This window comes from Scyliorhinus torazame, chromosome 22 (assembly GCF_047496885.1).
Source record: "Scyliorhinus torazame isolate Kashiwa2021f chromosome 22, sScyTor2.1, whole genome shotgun sequence".
Taxonomy (NCBI): domain Eukaryota; kingdom Metazoa; phylum Chordata; class Chondrichthyes; order Carcharhiniformes; family Scyliorhinidae; genus Scyliorhinus; species Scyliorhinus torazame.
The window spans coordinates 105,382,553-105,405,456 of NC_092728.1; the positions used below are offsets into that span (position 1 = coordinate 105,382,553).

The window sequence follows — 22,904 nt, forward strand, 5'->3', positions numbered from 1 at the left end:
TCTCCAAGTCCACCCAGTGTGGGGCATGATCCGAGATGGCTATAGCCGTATATTCCGTTCCCCTCACCTTCGGGATCAATGCCCTACCCAGCACAAAAAAGTCTATGCGCGAATAGACTTTATGGACATGGGAGAAAAACGAGAACTCCTTACTCCTAGGTTTACTGAATCTCCACGGGTCCACCCCTCCCATCTGCTCCATAAAATCTTTAAGCACCTTGGCTGCTGCCGGCCTCCTACCAGCCCTGGTTCCAACACCGTGTTAAAGTCTCCCCCCATTATCAGCTTTCCCGTCTCTAGGTCCGGAATGCGTCCTAGCATTCGCCTCATAAAATTGGCATCATCCCAGTTCGGGGCATACACGTTTACCAAAACCACCATCTCTCCCTGTAGTTTGCCACTCACCATCACGTATCTGCCCCCGTTATCCGCCACTATAGTCTTTGCCTCGAACATTACCCGCTTCCCCACTAATATAGCCACCCCCCTGTTTTTCGCATCCAGCCCCGAATGGAACACCTGCCCCACCCATCCTTTGCGCAGCCTAACCTGGTCTATCAGTTTCAGGTGCGTTTCCTGTAACATAACCACATCTGCTTTAAGTTTCTTAAGGTGTGCGAGTACCCGTGCCCTCTTTATCGGCCCGTTGAGCCCTCTCACGTTCCACGTGATCAGCCGAGTTGGGGGGCTTCCCACCCCCCCCCCCTTGCCGATTAGCCATCATCTTTTTCCAGCTTCTCACCCAGTTCCCACGCAGCTGTATCTCCCCCAGGCGGTGCCCCCCCGCCCATCCTCTCCCGTACCCACTCCCCCCTTTCCCCAGCAGCAGCAACCCAGTTATTCCCCCCCGCTAGACCCCCCGCTAGCGTAATTACTCCCCCCATGTTGCTCCCAGAAGTCAGCAAACTCTGGCTGACCTCGGCTTCCCCCCGTGACCACGGCTCGCACCGCGCGACGCCCCCTCCTTCCTGCTTCTCTATTCCCGCCATAATTATCATAGCGCGGGAACCAAGCCCGCGCTTCTCCCTTGGCCCCGCCCCCCATGGCCAACGCCCCATCTCCTCTCCCTCCCCACCTCCCCCCATCACCACCTGTGGGAGAGAGAAAAGTTACCATACCGCAGGATTAGAACATAAAACCCCTCTTTGCCCCCCACATTCGCCCCACCACTTTGTCCAAACGTTCTTTTTAATAATCCACTCATTCCAGTTTTTCTTCTACAATAAAAGTCCACGCTTCATCCGCCGTCTCAAAGTAGTGGTGCCTCCCTTGAGATGTGACCCACAGTCTTGCCGGTTGCAGCATTCCAAATTTTATCTTCCTTTTATGAAGCACCGCCTCGGCCCGATTAAAGCTCGCCCTCCTTCTCGCCACCTCCGCACTCCAGTCTTGATAAACGCGGATCACCGCGTTCTCCCATTTACTGCACCGAGTTTTCTTCGCCCATCTAAGGATCATTTCTCTATCCTTGAAACGGAGGAATCTCACCACTATGGCTCTGGGAGTTTCTCCTGCTCTCGATCCTCGCGCCATAACTCGGTACGCTCCCTCCACCTCCAACGGACCCGTCGGGGCCTCCGCTCCCATTAACGAGTGCAGCATCGTGCTCACATATGCCCCGACGTCCGCCCCCTCCACACCTTCAGGAAGACCAAGAATCCTCAGGTTGTTCCTCCTTGCGTTGTTTTCCAGTGCCTCCAACCTCTCCACACATCGTTTCTGATGTGCCTCCTGTATCTCCGTCTTCACCACCAGGCCCTGTATATCGTCCTCATCCTCGGCTGCCTTCGCCTTCACGACCCGAAGCTCCTGCTCCTGGGTCTTTTGTTCCTCCTTTAGCCCTTCGATCGCCTGTAGTATCGGGGCCAACAGTTCTTTCTTCATTTCCTTTTTTATCTCCTCCACGCAGCATTTCAAGAACTCTTGTTGTTCAGGGCCCCATATGAAACTGCCACCTTCCAACGCCATCTTGGTTTTAGCTTGCCTTCCTTGCCGCTGTTCCAAAGGATCCGCTGCAATCCGGCCACTTTCCTCTCCTTTTTCCATCCGTGTCCAGGGGGAATTCCCTTCTGGTTTACCGCACGGTGTTTTTTGCCGTTAAAATTGCCGTTGGGGCTCCTGTCAAGAGCCCAAAAGTCCGTTCCACCGGGAGCTGCCGAAACGTGCGACTTAGCTGGTCATCGCCGCACCCGGAAGTCGATGATGAACTTTTTTACGTAGCAAGTCAAAAAATTCTGATCTCACGGAGTTGGTAAAACGGAGACATAAAATAAAGCAGTTTCTTACAAGTCATTGACAGGCCTCCTATTTTTATGTGGCAGAACCTACAAAAACATAGGCCCAGCATACATGCCAAAACAGGCATTTACAAAGTGTGTCTTTATAAGTTATAAATTACAATATGATTCCGAGGTAATGTTACAAACCTTTGTGTTTGTTTAATGTTTCTTGGACTAAATCAGTTTTCAGTTCAGCTCACAGTAGACCTGAGTTATGGGCCAGTGTTTAGAGAACCCCAAAGTGTATCATGGAATTCACCTCACCCACAACCTTTAATAGATTGTGGTATGGGGAGCACACGGCCCACTCTACAGGTGTGGTACAGCAAAAATGGAAAAGTAATTTTAAAGCAAAACAATGTTTATTCTATGAACTCAAGTTAACATTTTTAAAACATACAGTGAACATCTTAGCAACCATTAATTCAAATACAACCCCCAAAGAATACAACGTTAAGTAATCCTTAATAACTTCCCAAACAACATCCAGAAGACAGACACAATACCTTTTAACAGAAGCACATCAGGTTTACATTCACTACTGAAAACATTTATAATTCTGAATTCACCAAATGATCAAGAGATAGTCTTTTCATGGCAGAGAGACCAACAGTACACCTGCTCTGTCTGGCTTCAGCTCCAACACTGAAAACAAAACTAAAACACACTCCAACACTGAAAACAAAACAAAACTAAACTGCAGCAGGCAGCCTAAAACGAAAGTAAAAAGCTGACATACAGCCCAGCTCCACCAACTCTCTGACATCACTGCAGTAGTAAACACCCATTTCTTAAAGGTACTCTCGCTACAGATATTTATATTCACACCCATTTATAAACACCCATTTCTTAAAGGTACTCTCAAATGACACCTGTTTGAAGTCAAATGTTCCAAAGTAGGATTAGCAGTGGCCTTTTTATTCTTTGTTTGAGGATGTTGTGGGAGAAATCCCTCTATGAATATTTTGTCTTTTTGCTGGTTTCTTTGTGCAAAAGTGACCAAAGTGCAAACACTTAACTGAGCTGTGTATAAAGTAGACAATTAAAACTTGAACAGATGGGCATTGTGCACCTTAGTCTATCCCTGGTTTGAGCTAGTTTCTCATTGATTACAGGAGATGCTCATGGTTGATTTTATTTTTACAACAGTCTGTACTGGAGACCGGAAAGAAGCTGTCTGATGATAATACGATTGGCAAGGAAGAAATCCAGCAGCGACTGGCCCAGTTTGTGGCACACTGGAAGGAACTGAAAGAACTTGCTGCTGCTCGGTCAGTCCAGCTTATCCAACAGGGCTTTCCGGACTGAGCTTTTGCTAAATTGTAATGTTACTGTTGCGGGGCGGGAAATGCCTAAAACGCTGTAATCACACAGCAGATGGGTCAGCATCTGTGGGAGGAATTAACCGATCATCATTTCAGGCCAGGTTCTTTGTCAGAGAAAAAAAGTTCTATTTATACAGTACCTTTTGCGACTTTAAAAAAATAAATTTAGAGTACCCAATTCATTTTTTCCAATTAAGGGGCAATTTAGTGTGGCCAATCTACAGAACCTGCACATCTTTGGGTTGTGGGGGCGAAACCCATGCAAACACGGGGAGAATGTGCAAACTCCACACGGACAGTGACCCAGAGCTGGGATCGAACCTGGGACCTCGGCGCCGTGAGGCAGCAGGACTAACCCACTGCGCCACCGTGCTGCCCACCTTTTGCAACTCTGGGACCTACCAAAGGGCAACACAGGCACATCGCTAATTTTTCAAGTGTAACCAGTGTTGTAAAGTAGGAAATAAGACTTGAAATGAAAGATGGGCATGCATTTTAATACGATTAGTGGAAGAAACAGCCAGTCAGATAAGTCCAAACGCAGAGAGCGCGATCCAACCGAAAAGCAGCTTGCCGCAGCGCAGTGGTGGCCGTTGAAAGCCAGGAGACACGTGACGGGCAGCACGGTAGCCTTGTGGATAGCACAATTGCTTCACAGCTCCAGGGTCCCAGGTTCGATTCCGGCTTGGGTCACTGTCTGTGAAGAGTCTGCACGTCCTCCCCGTGTGTGCGTGGGTTTCCTCCGGGTGCTCCGGTTTCCTCCCACAGTCCAAAGAATTGCAGGTTAGGTGGATTGACCATGATAAATTGCCCTTAGTGTCCAAAATTGCCCTTAGTGTTGGGTGGGGTTACTGGGTTATGGGGATAGGGTGGAGGTGTTGACTTTGGGTAGGGTGCTCTTTCCAAGAGCTGGTGCAGACTCGATGGGCCGAATGGCCTCCTTCTGCACTGTAAATTCTATGATTTAAAAAAAACCACTCCCGGGATCCACACCTCGTGATGTTGCTATGTGAATCCTGCCCTCAATGGACAAGATCACTTTTTGGCAGTAAGCCTCACTTAGATTTCCGAGGTACCTGCGGCTTTGGGATTCAGCCCCTTCACCTCAGAGACCTTGGATGAGCGCAGTTCAGCACTGGACCCCACAAATAGAGACCAGACAGAACGGCACTCGTGGCTGTCTCCCAGTTGCACGATTTTTGGGCAGGATGGTGCCCTGGCACTGCTGGTGCCTCCAGGGCCTGGTACTGCCAGCTATCATGGGTGGTGTCAGGTTGGCGGTGCCATTCGGGCGGAGGTGGGGGGGGGGCCTCGGAGATTGGGATGCCACTGTACAAAAGTGCGGCACTGGCTGTGCATTCCCTGTTCAGGCCCCTTATTCAACATGAGTTGCGTTGAATAGCCATGTCAGCACTGTGAGCGTCAGGAAACACGCGCTAAATGCGCTCGCTAGGGGACTTTGTTCCCTTTTGGGAGAATCGTGCCCAGAATAAGAATTAACTGCGTGACTTCTGAGTGACTTGGAACCCTTGAGAGAAAAACAGGAAATTACTAAACATATAAGATTCACCTTGGCCAGACAGTAGAAGGAAACAAGTGAAATACAAAACATTTTACAGAATTAGCTGCTCCTTTTCAGAACTGCAAGTTTGGTTTCTTTAGTTCTGGGGCAAAGGGGACTGATGCGCACTGTACATGCTCCATCTGTTTCTCCTTGACAGACATGGGACTCCAGTATGGATAGTTAAACTGCCTCCTCCCTGGGCACCATTTAAAGTATTGTAAACTGATTTGTGTCCCCCAAGCAAATGGTCATGTGAGGTTTCCTTGTCCCTCAGTTTCAACACTCTCAAACCAGACTCTCACCTGGAATGTTTTCCAACTACCCCGGGCCTAGAATACAACCCCTAATCCCTCATTCTGCATTCCTTTTGTGCATGGCTTGCTCTGAAAGATTTAAAGAACTTGCATTTTTGTGTTACCCTGACCAACCTCAGGACTTTCCAACTAGGTGCTTTACAATCAATGAAGTGTCGTCACAGTTATATGGTAGGAAACTGTTACGTGGTTGGAAAGGCAGCCAATTTATGCTGAGGTAACTCTTAAAAACAGCAGTATGATAATGATCAAACCATAAGACATAGGAGCAGAATTAGGCCACTCAGCCCATCGAGTCTGTTGGTGTTGTTGATTCAGAGAACAGAGACTGGGCTTAGTTAACTTTCCCTGTAGAAATTACTCGGTATGCTAATTTGTGTTGTGTTGCAGAGGACAGCGTTTGGAGGAATCCTTGGAGTACCAGCAGTTTGTGGCAAATGTTGAGGAAGAGGAGGCCTGGATCAATGAGAAACTGAATCTGGTGGCCAGTGAGGATTATGGAGACACACTTGCTGCAGTGCAGGTCAGCGTCATTGGTTTATAAAAGACGGGGATGGGCAATATGGAAAACAGTATCAATTTCCTCAGCCATTGAACATCTAATTTAGATTTTAAGCTGAGGTGCTCTCCTATGGTTAATGATGCCAGTTCCAATACACTTGTTGGTGACACAGAAGGTAAACTTTCCAGTGACCATCCTTAGCAAATCTGAAATGAGATGGTTTAGGTCTAGGAAGAACTGTTGTTTCTGGGAGGAAGCCCTAATGCTGAATCTGGCAAGTTTGCCTGCTGCTGGCTTAATGAGACATACATGTGAGCAAGGAGCAGACCAGTCGCCTCCTCCAGCCAGCTGCGCCATTTAATAAGATCATGGCTGATCTGAAAGTAACCTTGAATCTGCATCCCGATACCTTTTCACCCCTTGCTTACCAAGAATCTATCCATCTCTGCCTTAAAACTATTCAGAAGACTCTGCTGCCACTGCCTTTTCGGGAAGAAACCCTCTTGGAGAAAGAAAATTCACCTCCCCTCTCTTTCAAATGGATGACCCCTTATTTTTAAACCGTGATCCTTAGTTCTAGATTCTCCCACAAAAGGAAACATCCTCTCCACATCCACCTGGAAAGACCTCTCAGGATTCTTGTGTTTCAATCCGGTCGCCTTTTACTCTTTTTGTCTCCAGTGGATACAGGCGTAGCATGTCCATCCTTTCCTTTATAAGATAACCCACACATTCCAGGTATTTGTATGGTGAACCTGCTGTGAACCTGTATGTACCCGGTGTTCAGGCAACAATAGAGTAGTCCAACATGTTAGTCACTGCATATGAGGCCTTTACTAGTTAACTGATCTATTTAGTATGGCAACAGTCCTCAGCATGTGTAAGTAAGTAATGCATCCACAACTTGGGGATTCCCAAAAGATATTATTACATCAGGATTACTTCAGATTAGCAGATGACGGGGCAGCACGATGGCGCAGTGGTTAGCATTGCTGCCCCACGGCGCCGAGGTCCCAGGTTGAATCCCGGCTCTGGGTCATTGTCCGTGTGGAGTTTGCACATTCTCCCCGTGTTTGCGTGGGTCTCACCCCCACAACGCAAAGATGTGCAGGGTAGGTGGATTGGCCACGCTAAATTGCCCCTTAATTGGAAAAAATGAATTGGGTACTCTAAATGTTAAAAAAAAGATTAGCAGATGATGCATTCTTGGCGTCTTATTTCAATTTTCCATTTTCAATTTTATAGGTAAGATTGTGGGCAATAGAGCAGAGCATAGGAATGTACCGATCTGTTCTCACCATCTCGTGCTGTCAGCATGACTGATAGCAGAAATTTATGTCACTTTGCTTCTGGCAGTGTGTTGGAGCATCAATGTGATGCAGCATCTGGTAGTGTTCTGCCGTAGTTTCTACATGGGATTCATGCTGCTAGACACCATTCTCTGGCTGTGAGGAAAGACAGATGAGCATTCTGATCACTTTTTGACGTGTAGTCATTGTTGTATAGGTAACAATGAATAGTGGTATAAGATCTTCACCATTCACTAGAACAGAGGCCCTCTATTTAATCCGAAGAAGGACCTCTAACACAGCGGCTTGGTACTCCACCACCTCAGTGCTCCACCCCAAAAGTGGCTCAGTACCCCACCACCTCAGCGCTCTACCCCAAAAGTATCAGCTTGGATTTTATCCTCATTGGATGAGACTTTTAACACAACTTTCTGAATTATGGGTGGGAATTCTTCTAAGGAAAGATATATCGGCATTGGAGGCAGTCCAGTTGTGGAGGTTTGTGAGTTGTGTGTTTGCACATATATTTTGTATAATAATCTTTATTATTGTCACAAGTAGGCTTACATTAACACTGCAATGAAGTTACTGTAAAAATCCCCTAGCTGCCACATTCCGGCACCTGTTCGGGTACAGAGAATTCAGAATGACCAATTCACCTAACAAGCACATCTTTTGGGACTTGAGGGATGAAACCAGGGCACCCGGAGGAAACCCAACGCAGACACGAGGAGAACGTGCAGGCTCTGCACAGACAGTGACCCAAGGAGAATGTGCAGACTCTGCACAGACACTGACTCAAACCCGGGTCCCTGGCGCTGTGAAGCAACAGTGCTAACCACTGCTACCGTGCCGCCCATGAGAGTATGGAAGCCGTGGCTAACTTCTCTCCTTGAATCAGGGTGCAGTGGATGGGATGGTGGAACCAGACTAGGGATAGATGTGGAGTGTCTGTCCTGGTTTCCTTACCCCACCCTCAAGTCTTTGCTGTTTCTCTGGGACAATTTTGTTGTTTTGTTGGAAATGGGTATGTAAGAGAATAGGTGGAATTTAATCAGTATCACTTTTTGACTGGGGGGGGGGGGGGGGGTTAATTTTGACCTTGTGATGGTGTGAAAAGCAGGTTATGCTGTGCCACCCATTATACATTTCCATTGAAGTCAAAATGGAACAGTCCATTATCCTGGTGTTTATCCTGTTGAATATGTTTCTTATGGTAGCTTGTGACTCAATTTAAAAAAGAAAAATAAGTATGAAAGTAGAGGAAGTAAAGCACCTACGTGACTATAATGTTTGTCTTTGAAATATGCTGAACTAGGTCTCATTTCTTTTTACTTTCTGCAGGGATTGCTGAAAAAACATGAAGCATTTGAAACTGATTTCACTGTTCACCGCGATCGAGTGCATGATGTTTGTGCTAATGGAGAGGAACTGATAAAGAAGGTGAGAGACTTATAAAAATATTGTTTTGTATGTTCTTGCCGTTATTTTCTGTGGTTGCCTCGAGGGCTGTAATGTAACAAGACATGATTAACAAAACATCTTTTATTTATGGGATTTTAACCATTTTTCTTTGACGGCTTTCCTCCTCTTAGCAACCCAAAGATTGAGCCAAACCAGATTTTCTTTGCTGAAAGGATCCATGCTAAGATTTCCTCTTTCGAACCCCTGCACCCCATCATTGTTTTAATTACTTAAAAATGCGTGCCTGTGCAAGATATTAATGTTGCAGCTTAGTCAAGAACTGACTAAACTATTGAGTGTGATTTACTGATTTTGAGAGTCCGAGAGTGTTCTGACTCAAACCTAAATCCAGAAGGTGAAGCGAGTACCTTAGCTACGACATGAGATATCCTGTTATAAACATTCAAAACATTTTGTTGAATATTGCTGAAAAAAATAACACCAGGTGTGCAGACTACTTTAAAACTCAAGAGAATACTGTAAATATGTTTAAACTTGGTGAACATTATCTCCAATGTTAATACATTTCCTGTTTGCAGAACTAAATCTTTTTGTGGTGCTTCCCCAGTTACTTGCTAAACTTTTTCAGTAAGGAACTGGACCACCAGGGTCAAAAATGTCTTGGGTGTGATTTTCAATTTATGCTGAGTTTGCTACTTTTGAGCAGAGTTGCAGTAACAAACCTACTGAATAGTGCAATGGGAAAACCCACGAGGGTGGCATAAATTCAAAAAGAAACCGTCTGCTATTTTGGGACAAGGACTAGGTTATTAACTGGTCTTGTCTGTATCATCCACATCCTTTTTTTTTTTTTAATTTAAGAGTACCCAATTCTTTTTTTCCAATTAAGGGGCAATTTAGCATGGCCAATCCACCGAACCACATCTTTGGGTTGTGGGGGTGAGATCCACGCAGACACAGACAGTGACCCGGGGCCGGGATCGAACCCGGGTCCTCGGGGCCGTAGGCAGCAGTGCTAATCACTGCTCCACTGTGCCGCCCCATCATTATCCTATTAACACATTTTAAAAAGAATTGGGGGCAGTTTTAGGGGAGAAAGGGGAAAGCTTCATGGGGTCCTTATTTGTTGCTTTCAGTGCTCCTTTTGCAAATGTGTACATATACTGGGTTAGAACAGGATCAGCTGTGTAGCCTTCCATCCTGAAATAGCTCACATTTTACTGTCTAGGCGAACACAAGATTCCTGAATGTGAAGTGAGTACCATAGCTACAACAGCACGAGATATCCTGTTGTAAACATGAAACATTTTGTTGAGTATTACTGAAAAAATAACAGTAGACGACATTTTATTTTATTGATATTTCATATAATGCAACGGCGCGATTTAATGGCCGCGTTGCGCTTAAGCGAGAGCGCGACGAGGTTATTAAATCGCGGGGCCAAAACTCAAGAACCGTATCGGGTGCTGATCTGTTTGCGATCTAACTGGCCCCCTCCTGTTGGTGAAATCAGGATCCCGCCTTAGCATGGCGAGAAACCAATAATCACCACTTAACCCCAATCTCCATACAAATAACGGGACTGATCCCCTATCTAACAGTCTCCCGTGATCTACCTGCCTCCACAGCAAGTGGTCACACGGGCGCCGGTTAGTACTCCTTTGAAAAGAACATGAATCTGGTGGAAGGGTTGCTGCTGCGACACGAGGGGGTGAGTAGCCATCTTCACTCCCGGGCAATGAGCCTGGGGGGCACTGGGGTTGCCGCCCCAGTGCTCAGATCATGTGGTCCTGTTCTGGGGGCAACCTCAGCCCGCTTGCCCCAGCGACCACCTCAGCCCGCTTGCCCCAGCGACCACCTCAGCCCGCTTGACCCAGCGACCACCTCAGCCCGCTTGCCCCAGCGACCACCCATAACTCCCACTAACTGCGGAGGCTACAGGCTACGCGACTGAAGGCTCTTGCTAATTGGGAATTGGCAATCGTCATTAAGTGAGCACGTCACACCTCCCAGGTGGATCCCAATGGGTAGATATGCCATGTAGCATGTGGGGGTTATTGCCTAGCATCCCAATCAGAATGTGATGCCTGAACACTGCGGGAGGCAATGTCATGGACACAGTGACCTACACCCATTGGGTTGGGCCCGAGCATTGGGGACAATACGGCAACCATGGCAACCAGAGGGTGGGTGTGTGCACCAGGAAAGGGACCAGCGCCAGGTAATATTACGTGTGGGTATCTGAGAAGGAGACATCCAGGACCACCATGTCCAGGGTGATGCGGTATGACAATGGTGTTCAGCCCGCATTGCGGAGGAAAATGCGGGAGCTGGCATTTTGGTCGAGGTCAACTGTTTTTATTATTCCGGGTGCTGACTCCGAGTCACGCCGCTGTCAATGGGGTGGGTCTCGTGGGAGCGGATGTCAATTCCTGGAAAGTGAAAACCATTCAGCTGGGTTTAAACCCCTTCAGATCTTTTGATCTGCAAGCCTTTCATTCATTTCTCCTTGATAGTGATTTTGCTAGGCTGTGATTGGCAGCTTCCACCACACACACCCAGCTGTCAGCATTGTTCAATTCATCGCCCTCATGGTTGTGTGACTTTGAAGTGGCAGCTGCTGCTTCTTGTGGTGACTCCAGCACGTGTACTGCCCAAGTGGGTGTTAAAGCAGTGTTTTTTTTCACTGCCTCTGTCTGGACTGCTCTCTAGCTTCCAGACTGGAGTCTGTCTTCTGGGAGGACTTCCTGATAGTGGTCTTTCTTTTTTTTTTGGGAGGGGGGGGGGGGCTTCCAGACAGGGGTGTCTCTGTTCTGAGGTCTTTTGGTGGGGGTTTCTTTATTTAGGGGGCCTGTTAAGGGGGGGGGGTCTCTTTAATGAGGGTGTCTCTGATGTCGGGGTCTGGAGAGCATGGGGTGGGCAAGTCTTGCATTACGGGAGGGTGGGTGGTCCTTCACTGGAATTTGGGGGATACCCCCCCCAGCCACCACGAGGTCCACCATGTCAGGCACACGCTTGTCAAGACCTGTGCCAATTCATGCCCACGTGATTCCCGGCCCAGAGGACCGGAGAATCATAAGAGCCTGTAGAATATGGTGCCCGGTCCGTTAATAGGATGCAAATGGGTCTTAATGACCCATTTGCACCCTCCCGCTGGCGCAGGGCGAGAACCTTGATCCTGACACCAGCGGGAGGGACCGGAGCATCGGAAAGGGTGCCGATCCATTTTATCCCCCAATGCCGGATTTTCTCCAGCATTGGAAATTCCGCTGGTGGTGGAGCATGGCGGGGAATTCAGCCCATGATTTATGGTTTTGTTGAAACAGATGTTTTTACTGAATAATTGAATTCACCTCCCTTTTTTAACCATTTCACCCCAGAAGGTATTGACCACTTGCTGAGTACAGTTCCATGGGTGCTAGTGGCCCTCTGATATTCCGCCTGCCCCAACGTCGATGGTTTATGCACAAGTCTTGACTGGGCACGTTGGCAGGTGACAGTAATAGGGGCAACACAGCCGGATTGTGTCCTCGCATAGCAGCCGTACAGACTTCGGCAGAAGCAGCTGGGGGTGGGAACCTTGAGCACCTTAACCCATGGTACCCAGAGGCATGAGGTTAATTGTATTACTCCCTAAAATCACAGATCAGGGACTGAACTTTGGACGTTGAGCCTGAGGGTCTTGGCACTTGCTGAATAAACTGAGCCATTCAATATTGACTTGCAGTACAAAGGATTTTTCTTTCTTTTTGTTTAATTCCTATTCCTCCCCCACCACATTGTTGCATTAAATACCCCTAGTGTCCAAGATTGATTCAGATGCTCTTCAAGCTATGTCCATGATTTCCAAATAATTCAATGCTTCCCTTTTATTTTCAAGACACAAATTAGAATGTATTTACCGATATGTTTTGAATTATCACCACTCTTGCAATTACTTATTGGAGCTTGTAAACCTTGTGCATTAATTAGTGTGTATACTGCAAAGCAATAACCTATATTGTTCAATATCACCAACAGAACAATCATTATGTAGAGAATATTGCTGCAAAGATGAAGGGATTGCGAGCGAAAGTGACAGAGTTGGAGAAGGCGGCTGCTCAGAGGAAGGCGAAGCTGGATGAGAATTCTGCATTCTTGCAGTTTAACTGGAAGGCAGATGTAGTTGAGTCATGGATTGGTATGTTTCTGGGCAGTCCTGAGTGGATAGATCATCAAAAGCCTGCTATTGTGATTGAGCACTTGATTAATTAAACCAAAAGTCATGTGGAAACAATAAACATATTTTCAATGTTATACATAAATTGTCATTTAATAGTGCATAGCCTGAGTGTTGCTGAAAAAAGACATGCTGTTGAAGCTTTTCATCCTGCACGCATTAGGACAATTGCAGGAATACCAAATTGTAAGAACAACAACAATTTATACTGCATGAGATGAGAGTAATGATTGGTTGACAAGTGGACTCTGGCCGAGGCATTGCCATGAATACAACAAAGACGAGCTTTGTTTAAATTCAAACCTTAGCAGTTAACTATCAGTTAAACAAAGCTTGGCAGTTAACTATCGGTTAACTGGTGCATTCTCCATTGCAATGCCTCTACCAATCAGAGTCCACCTGCTGCCAATTAGTAGTCTTCGCCTGCAGTATAAATTGTTGTTCTTTTTCCAATCTGTTATTCTTTCGAATTGCCGGATGAGAACAAGACAAAAAGCTTTGTCTTTTTTCACCAATACATAAATTACTAGGAGCTATACTGTTCGTGGCAGCCCTTAACCACCATGTTCAATTTGAACATTTCAAATTTGTTTTGGGATGTTTACCATATTAAAGGTGTCACATAGATACAAGTTGTGTTATTTGTATTATGAAATTAGAGTAATTTTAATTAAAGGATAAACATGCATTATATAGTTTCTTCAACGTCCTCAGGAAATCCCAAAGCTCTTAACAACCAATATTGTCACTGTTATGTAGGCAGATGTGATGGTTAATTTATATAAGCAATGACTAAATAATCTGTTACTTTGGTCGAGAGAGAAACTTTGGCCAGCTCCTTGCTACTCTAACAATGCAATAACATCTTTCACATCCACTTGAAAAATTGTACTTTTATATAATTTGTGATTTGGCAAAGGTATTATGGGTTGCAGAACCAAGGTAGGAGTTAAGGTACAGGTCAGCCATGATTTTGATTAATGATGGAATAGGCTCAATGGACTGAAGTGGTCTTGAACTCCCAATTTAGCTCCATTAATTGAACCACATCAACACTGCCAAAGTACGGTCCTTGTACTTTGATCCCCTAAGATAGCATCTAATCTTTGGATATCCCACCAATATGTGACATCAGAAACTTGGCTGTGTGGCAAATTAGGGTGTGTTCTGTCACTATTTAGTTTCTCAGTAAATAGGGATGCCTTGTCATCGACATTTATGACACTTGACTCTTATTGCGAGAGACTGTTATTTAAGTGATTTGAAAGTGGTTTTCATACTCGATTAAAGCAAAGATACCAACGTCCTTTTGCTAGCATATGGGGTGGTATTCTCTAGTCCCCCAGCTGTGTGCTCTTTAGCGGAATGCCATTCGTTGATGGCGGGATTCTCTGTTCCCACTGCTCGTCAATGGGATTTTCCATTCAAGCCACCCCGTGCCGCCAGAAGAGAAGAGAAAGGTAGGGAGAGAATCCCAGAGCATAGGACCTAGGTAGCCAAAGTTGTCACCAGTGTTGGAGTGACAAAAATTTGCAATAGTTGCCAGTGGGAACGGTCTACATGCCTTCAGCCATAAATGTGATTTTTAGTCTCTCTCCCTTAGGTGAGAAAGAGAACAGTCTGAAGACAGATGATTATGGGCGTGATCTCTCCTCCGTACAAACGTTGCTCACGAAACAGGTAACCGGCTTCCTTCATGGGGCAGGTATTGTCACTGGACTAGCAATCCAGACAAGTTTTCTTAAATTCAATAACTTTAAAAAGAAACTAAATAAATAAATAATGTCAAAAAGAAACCTGAAGCAGATTAACTCTAACTGGGGGTGGGGGTGAAGACTGAACTAACTCTACCAACCCAACCGCCTACCCTCTCCCACGCCCCGGCCCCACCCATCCTCCCAAAAAAGGCAGCAACAAAAAATCAACAACATCATCAACAGAGAGCAACGTCCAGGATTACAGAAGAACGCAGGGCAATTTGCAGAATAAAGACAGCCTCCATGTTACACAAGAAGACTGAGGGCGAGGCAGACCAGCGAGCTTTCTTCAGAAGCACCTAAGGATTCCAACGATCGAAGCACGAGACACTATCACTTCCACCAGGCTCTCAGACAGGTGGTCCACAACCTAGGCCCCAGCCAGGGAAAAACAAACAACCCGGCGGACTCGATCATTTCCAACCCCTCATGCCATGCATCGAGAGGACAGGACACAAGGGACCAGCGTTGGGTGGGCTAGACCGACAACCAAGACCTGATGCGTTGTGCTCCATCGAATCTGATCCAACCAATCTCCAATTTAGGATTACCAAAGCATGGCAGCCAATTTTCCAACACTGTCGGGAACACTCCTCTCAGTTTTGGAGGGACTGGGCTCAGGGACACACCCCGTCTGATTACCCTCTCCTGAACCAGCAGGATGGATGTCACATAGTTTCATAGAATAGAATTTACAGTGCAGAAGGAGGCCATTCGGCCCATCAAGTCTGCACCGGCTCTTGGAAAGAGCACCCTACTCGAGACCACACCTCCACCCTATCCCCATAACCCAGTAACCCCACCCAACCCGAAGGGCAATTTTGGACACAAGGGCAATTTAGCATGGCCAATCCACCAAACCTGCACATCTTTGGACTGTGGGAGGAAACCGGAGCACCTGGAGGTAACCCACGCGCACACTGGGAGAACGTGTAGACTCCGCACAGACAGTGACCCAAGCCGGGAATCGAACCTAGGTCCCAGGAGCTGTGAAGCAATTGTGCTAACCACTATGCTACCATGCATCAGAAATTTGTCAACATGAAGGCAGGTTCCCTCGCCAGGCAATGTGTTCTTTCAAGTCCAAGAACCTTTATTGTGTGCCTCCACCGTTCTCATAGCCCGCAGTTCTTCAAAGATCCTCAGCCAAGACAACATCTACGATGAGGGCCATCACGGCGAGAGCCCGCTCAGCAGCAACTGCACCACTGCAAGCTGGGCCTCACTCCGACCACCACAAATAAATGAGTATTTAAAATTTTTATCTCAGCTCTTACTCACAACACCAGTCAGGAGCTTCCAGGGACATAGCACATGCCATGTAACCCAGGAAGGGCGAACTCTTTTGCACTGTAGTATTCTGTGATTCTGATTAAAGAATGAGCAGAGCTGGAGCTCGTGAAAACACAACCATGCCAGCCCTCTCATCCCGTGACTCCCGACATCATTATTCTAATTGAAGCTGTTTCTTCACATTTTTGGTTAGAAACTCCATGCATTCTATAGCAAGAGGACATGTTCGAACCTTGCTGCTTGTCAGTGATTGCCAATGAAAAATGAGTGAGAGAAGCCTGTTTAAACGCGTTGCAGCTTCTCCTTGCACCCCTCCATCCCCACTCCATTAATGCCATTCTGCAACATGGCTCAGTTTAGTTATCCAGTGAATAAAGATGTTAAACTAGACCCTGACACTGGATGACTTGCTTCTCCCACAGAGGTTGGTAACACAATTTTCATAGGGGTTAATACCATTACTGTCTACCTCAACTGTATTAGCAAATATTAGACAAAAACCTTTTTTTTTTTCTTCACAGGAAACGTTTGATGCTGGTCTGCAGGCTTTCCAACAGGAGGGGATCACTAATATTACAGCATTGAAGGATCAGTTACTGGCAGCGAAACACATTCAGTCCAAAGCTATTGAAGCCCGCCATGCTTCATTAATGAAAAGGTGGAATCAGCTTTTGGCTAATTCTGGTGAAAGGAAGAAGAAATTGCTTGAAGCACAGGAACATTTCAGAAAAGTAAGCAAATGTAAAATGTAATTCCTGCTGGTTAAGCAGCTGGTCCACTGTTGTGAATTTATTCTACTTTGAACTAGGAGGTGTGTGTGTGTAATGTGTTAACAATTACTGAAGAAACCTCAAATCCACTTCCTCCACCACCGATGCAATGTGTGTACAATGTGGTGTGCAGTGTGTACTATCGATACATGATGCACTGCAGTAACATGCCAAGGTTTCTTCAGCATCACCGCCCAAACCCACATCTGCCACGGTTCAAGAAGATGGCTCACCATCATCTTCTCAAGGGCAATAAATGTTGGCCGCGCCAGCAAACAAACATCCCATGTCTTATTTACTGCAATTATTGAACTCTAGTTCATTCTTTCCCACAGCTTGAAGATCTTTTCTTGACCTTTGCTAAGAAGGCTTCAGCCTTTAACAGTTGGTTTGAGAATGCCGAGGAGGACCTCACAGACCCTGTGCGTTGCAACTCTCTGGAGGAGATCAAGGCCCTGCGCGAGGCTCATGAGGCTTTTCGTTCATCATTGAGCTCAGCTCAGACTGACTTCAGCCAGCTGGCTGAGCTTGATCACCAGATCAAGAGTTATCGGATGTTTTCTAACCCCTACACCTGGTTCACCATGGAAGCCCTGGAGGAAACTTGGAGAAACTTACAGAAAATCATAAAGGTAAGAACTGTTCTTTAGGATGTAAGGAAGTGTGTGATATAGATTATCATTGAATTTACAGTGCAGAAGGAGGCCATTTGGCCCATTGAGTCTGCACCGGCTCTTGGAAAGAGCACCCTACCCAAGGTCAACACCGCCACCCTATCCCCATAACCCAGTAACCCCACCCATCACTAAGGGCAATTTTGGACACGGAGGGCAATTTATCATGGCTAATCCACCTAACCTGCACATCTTTGGACTGTGGGAGGAAACCGGAGCACCCGGAGGAAACCCACGCACACACTGGGAGGATGTGCAGACTCCGCACAGACACGTGACCCAAGCCGGAATCGAACCGGAATCGAACCTGGGACCCTGGAGCTGTGAAGCAATTGTGCTAGCCACAAGGCTACCGTGCTGCCCCAATATGGTTACACAATAAGACACAACTTTACCCTTATTTGGTGTTTCCTAATACACGCTGGACTTCAGACTCATTCTGACCCTTCTGCTTTCTAAATGGACCAAATGGCCTATCCTTGCTTCTGATTTGGATGTCCTGCTAATTTACGCTGTAGGAGAGGCCTGGAAGATGGCTGGTTTGACACTTTTGGGTGATGTCAAGATTCTTTCGCTGCCTCTTAATAGTGGAATGATGGTAGACGTGTTCATTGTAAAGGGTGCAGTAGGTACCCTAAACTGTACCACAGCACAGTCATCCCACAGCATGGGGCTATCCATTCCGTGAATAGTGGAATGATGGTAGACGTGCTCATTGTAAAGGGTGCAGTAGGTACCCTAAACTGTACCACAGCACAGTCATCCCACAACATGGGGCTATCAATTCCATAAATAGGCCTCCAGACATTAAAATTCTAATTGATTATTTTTAGGTGTAACCTTATTTTTCAGAACACCAAAGAAACAATAGTGAACAATTCTGCTGTTACATTTGCTGTTGTACATTTTTAGAAGTACATGCTTTTTAAGGATGTTCTTTAAGGATGTTTATAATTCATTATGGGGTCAGCAGGACTTTTCTAATGTTCACATTGAAAATTATCATTTAGAATCTTTATAAATGTCACCACATACCCTTCTCTATCCCATCTGTAACTTCCAGTAAATTAAGTTAAATGCCACCAGCCTCTCCTGAACTTTTGTTGGCTCACTAATCAGCCCCGGTTCCTTCCAATTAAATACTCATCCCATCTGTTTAGCACAGGGCTAAATCACTGGCTTTGAAAGCAGACCAAGGCAGGCCAGCAGCACGGTTCGATTCCCGTAACAGCCTCCCCGAACAGGCGCTGGAATGTGGTGACTAGGGGCTTTTCACAGTAACTTCGTTGAAGCCTACTTGTGACAATAAGCGATTTTCATTTCATTTCATTTAATTTCTGATGTCTTCTGCACAACCCAGACTGGATTCACCAGCCTGTGCTGTATTGCCTTTTGTGCAGTATGACCTGCTCAGAGCTTTGTATTTGTTAAGTTTTGGTGAATGTTAAATCCTTGGATCATCGGGCGGCATGGTGGTGCAGTGGTTAGCACTGCTGCATACGACGCTGAGGACCCGGGTTTGATCCTGGCCCCGGGTCACTGTCTGTGTGGAGTTTGCACATTCTCCCCAAATCAAAGATGTGCAGGTTAGGTGGATTGGCCATGCTAAACTACCCCTTAATTGGAAATAATTGGGCACTCTTAAATTTATATTTTAAAAAACTATTAAAAAGAAATCCTTGGAAGGGCGGCACGGTGGTGCAGTGGTTACCTGAGGTCCCAGGTTCGATCCCGGCTCTGGGTCACTGTCCATGTCTGCGTGGGTTTTGCCCCCACAGCCCAAAGATGTGCAGAGTAGGTGGATTGGCCACACTGAATTGCCCCTTAATTGGAAAAAATTAATTGGGTGTACTCAAATTTATATTTTTTATAAAGAAATCCTTGGATCATGTACACTGTTTGGTTCTCTCTGCTGTAGCACTGAAGCAATTTTATTCATCAATTAACAGGAGCGTGAGCTGGAATTGCAGAAGGAACAGAGAAGGCAGGAAGAGAATGATAAATTACGTCAGGAATTTGCTCAACATGCAAACGCCTTCCACCAGTGGCTGCAGGAAACCAGGTGATGCATCGTTAAAAGTATATTGTATAGAATCCTGAGTGATAAAGTATATGTATAATATTCAAGATACTGGAGCATCTTTGTATTTTATAGTGAGGCTGTGTTTCTTCGAATGATACCAGGATTCAATAGGGTAAACTTTGAGGACAGGTTGCATGGACTAGACTTTTATTACCTAGAATATAAAAGAGAAACTTTTTTCTGATATGGGGAGCCCACAAGGGGACATAACCTTAAAATTCGAGCCAGGCCATTCGGGGATGATGTCAAAAACATTTCTTCACAAGAAAAGTGATGAAAATCAGAAACTGGCACTGGGTGTCAATAGCAGATTTCAAAATTGTGATTAATGGATGCTTTTTGGGCAAGTGTAGTAAGGGTTAGGGAACCGAGGTGGGTAGATAGAATTATGGTACAGATCAGCTGTGAATTAATTGAATGTCGATCGGGCTTGAGGGGCTGAATGGCCTCCTTGTTTCGATGTGTCTAACCTGCAATTATTGGCTCTTCTTCTTCGTGAGCTTAGACAATGAATGTTGGCAAGCTCTTAAATAACGTGGCACAGGAGTAGAGTGCAATCCGGTCCTTGCCTGCTGGCAACACTGATGCACTTTTCAAGCCGGTAGTGCTGGCTGACAGTCAGGAGCACAAACCCTGACTGAACTGCCTCTGCCCTTCACTGGCATAAACAAACACTGTAGGAACTTGTGATTGCTTTGGATGAGTCCTGTTGGCTCAATCTCACTCAGGGATAAAACTGGGTAGTGATGTGGGGAGGCTTTCCGCATCTAAGATCTAGTTAGCACACTGGGCTAAATCGCTGGCTTTTAAAGCAGACCAAGGCAGGCCAGCAGCACGGTTCAATCCCCGTACCAGCCTCCCCGAACAGGCGCCGGAATGTGGCGACTAGGGGCTTTTCACTAACTTCATTTGAAGCCTACTTGTGACAATAAGCGATTTTCAATTTCAATTAAGATCTTTTATTTTAAACTTATCACTTGTACAAATTCCTGTTTGTTTATCATTTACAAATGTTTGAGAGATTTATTTTGGGACATGATGAATCAGTAATTTCACCCAGGAGATCACACATTACTTTGTCCCTATGAAGTGCCAGTATCTGTGTTAGCTCCATATGGAGCTGTCTACTCTTATCCTGTTTCCCTGCTTTTAATCCTCGGCCTTTTCAACATTTCTTTAATTCCCGCTTGAATGGTCTGGTGAACTCGACTTCATGGGTGGTGGTAATAACTGTCCTACATTCAAATAGGCTTTTACATGGAAAAGATTCTACCGTCTCTAAAATACTGAACGTTTTTGTTAAATGTCTTTGTTCAGTAATATTGCTCTGCCATGCCTTTAATGATCGTTACTGATGTTTTTTGCATTTTGGTGAATTTACAGTTTGATGCCGATTAATGAATTTTGTTGTTCTCTCCTCTCCTTGCCCCATCTGGAATTTCCTCTCCTCTCCTCCTGCTGCCTGATGCTTGGATGCTGTCTACAGGACATACCTACTGGATGGGTTAATATCGCTTTTTGTTTTGTACTTTGCTGTGATCTCGCCTGCCTCTTTCGTGCTGCAGCCTTTTATGTGTTCCCTTTCTCTTGAATAATGATGGGAATGTGGGGTGGGCTGAAATAATGATGGGAACGTGGGGTGGGCTGGTCAACAATTTAACTGACCATTGGGTCCAAACCATGTTGGTGAAAGTCACTGTTCTATTCAATAAATAAATAAGAAAATGAGATCCATAGAATCCCTACAGTGCAGGGGGAGGCCATTCGGCCCATCGAGTACGCTGACCCTCCGAATGAGCACTCTGCCAAGGCCCATACCCCGCCCTATCCCCGTAACCTCGTGCATTGATCAGGTCCGCCACTAACCTGCGCATCTTTAGATTGTGGGAGGCAATCGGAGGAAACCCACACAGACACGGGGAGAAAGTGTAAACTCAACACATTCACCCGAGGCTGGAATCACAGGTCCCTGGCTCTGAGGCCGCAGTTCTAACCACTGTGCCACCATGATGCCATTTTGCAAGTAAACAGCTATAATATCTCTTTCCAACCATTTGCACCCATTGCTGATTTTTAAAATATAGCAGGAGGGAAAGGTTGTTATGCCAGAGGCCAAGGTACTAATTTCCTTACAGAATCATGATTAAAATGCAAAAATCATTATAGACCATGTATACCCATTGGGAAAGACAAAGGCTACAAACTGGATTCTGGAAATTTGGAATAAAGTAGAAAATAGCGGAAACACTCAACAGTTGAGGCAGCATCTGAGGAGAGAGAAACAGGATTAATATTTCAGGTTCATGGCATTCCATCAAGGCTGACCATCGACCTGACAAATTCTTATTTCTCTTTCTACAGATCCTGCCTGACCAGTCGACTAATTTTCTTCATTTTCTCTTTGTACAAGGGAATAGAGCTCAGTCTTGGGAACTCAATGGGCTAAAGTTTGTAAAATATTAGTCACATTCCTGTTTGGAGGATAGAAATTGGTGGTACCAAAGGTGGAGTGGTTAAGGCTGAGATTTAACATCTATTGCCTGAATATTTCCACAGTCCTGCTTAACCCTTGGAAGCCTGACTTCAGGTGGAAAGTTGTCTCAACGAAAATTCCAGTGCCTGCTTAAGCACGCTGTTCAATTGATAGTACATAAATTTACACTATGTAGTCAGCAGGCTGCAAAGCAAAGAGTGGATGTGTGGACCAGCTAAGATAGGCCGATGAGTGAATGGAACTTGAATAGGACAGGATGAAAGTGAACATTAAAACATTTGGGTGTGCAGACTCCACAGTGTTACTGTTTGGAGTCAAAAGACTCCTACTTTTACGGCATGAGCTTGCGGGAAGTTATATTTTAACACTGTCCTCAGTTCTGAGCTCGTTTTTATATTTGTTTTCTTTCCTTTTCAATCTCATCTTTTTCCTACTAGTATAGCGTATCGTCGTGTCATTCATGTGTATCAGTATGAAGTTGGGGATGATCTGGCTGGAAGGTTTTTCTATCTTTCCTGTTATTTATAACGCACTTGCAGTCTGAATGGGGCTCGATTCTGATACTAACATCACTGCCATAAGCTTGCAGCTTTTATAGTAAATGCTGCTTGTGTAAAAGAAATGGTGTGCTGCCATACTGTGTCCCCCCCCCCCCCGTCCCCCCCGTCCCCCCCCCCCCCCCCCCCGTCCCCCGTCCCCCCCAAGCACTGTGTTAGGTGTAACATTGCATGTGGTAACTGGTGGCAACAGGTCCCAGTTGACTTTTTGCCTGAGTGAGAGAAATGAGGGATGGTTGAACTTCGATTCTGTGTCATGGAGACTTATTCTTTCTTCCCTGAAGGCATTGATGCTTTCCCGGGCACTTGCAAATCCTGCCAACTGGTCAATATGACCACCACTGTGTCAGCTTGTTCTC

The 22,904-nt window shown here is 45.8% G+C and overlaps 1 protein-coding gene across 6 annotated transcripts in view; it reads left to right on the plus strand.

Moving 5' to 3' along the window:
* sptan1 (spectrin alpha, non-erythrocytic 1) overlaps positions 1–22,904 on the plus strand; it is a 138,656-nt gene that overhangs the window by 106,761 nt on the left and 8,991 nt on the right. For all 6 annotated transcript variants that reach the window (XM_072488829.1, XM_072488827.1, XM_072488828.1 and 3 more), the window contains 9 exons: positions 3,429–3,550; positions 5,873–6,005; positions 8,618–8,716; positions 12,719–12,878; positions 14,521–14,597; positions 16,489–16,698; positions 17,073–17,369; positions 19,361–19,473; positions 20,981–20,998. In XM_072488829.1, the coding sequence (XP_072344930.1) occupies positions 3,429–3,550; positions 5,873–6,005; positions 8,618–8,716; positions 12,719–12,878; positions 14,521–14,597; positions 16,489–16,698; positions 17,073–17,369; positions 19,361–19,473; positions 20,981–20,998 (1,229 nt within the window). The remainder of the gene's footprint in view (positions 1–3,428; positions 3,551–5,872; positions 6,006–8,617; positions 8,717–12,718; positions 12,879–14,520; positions 14,598–16,488; positions 16,699–17,072; positions 17,370–19,360; positions 19,474–20,980; positions 20,999–22,904) is intronic.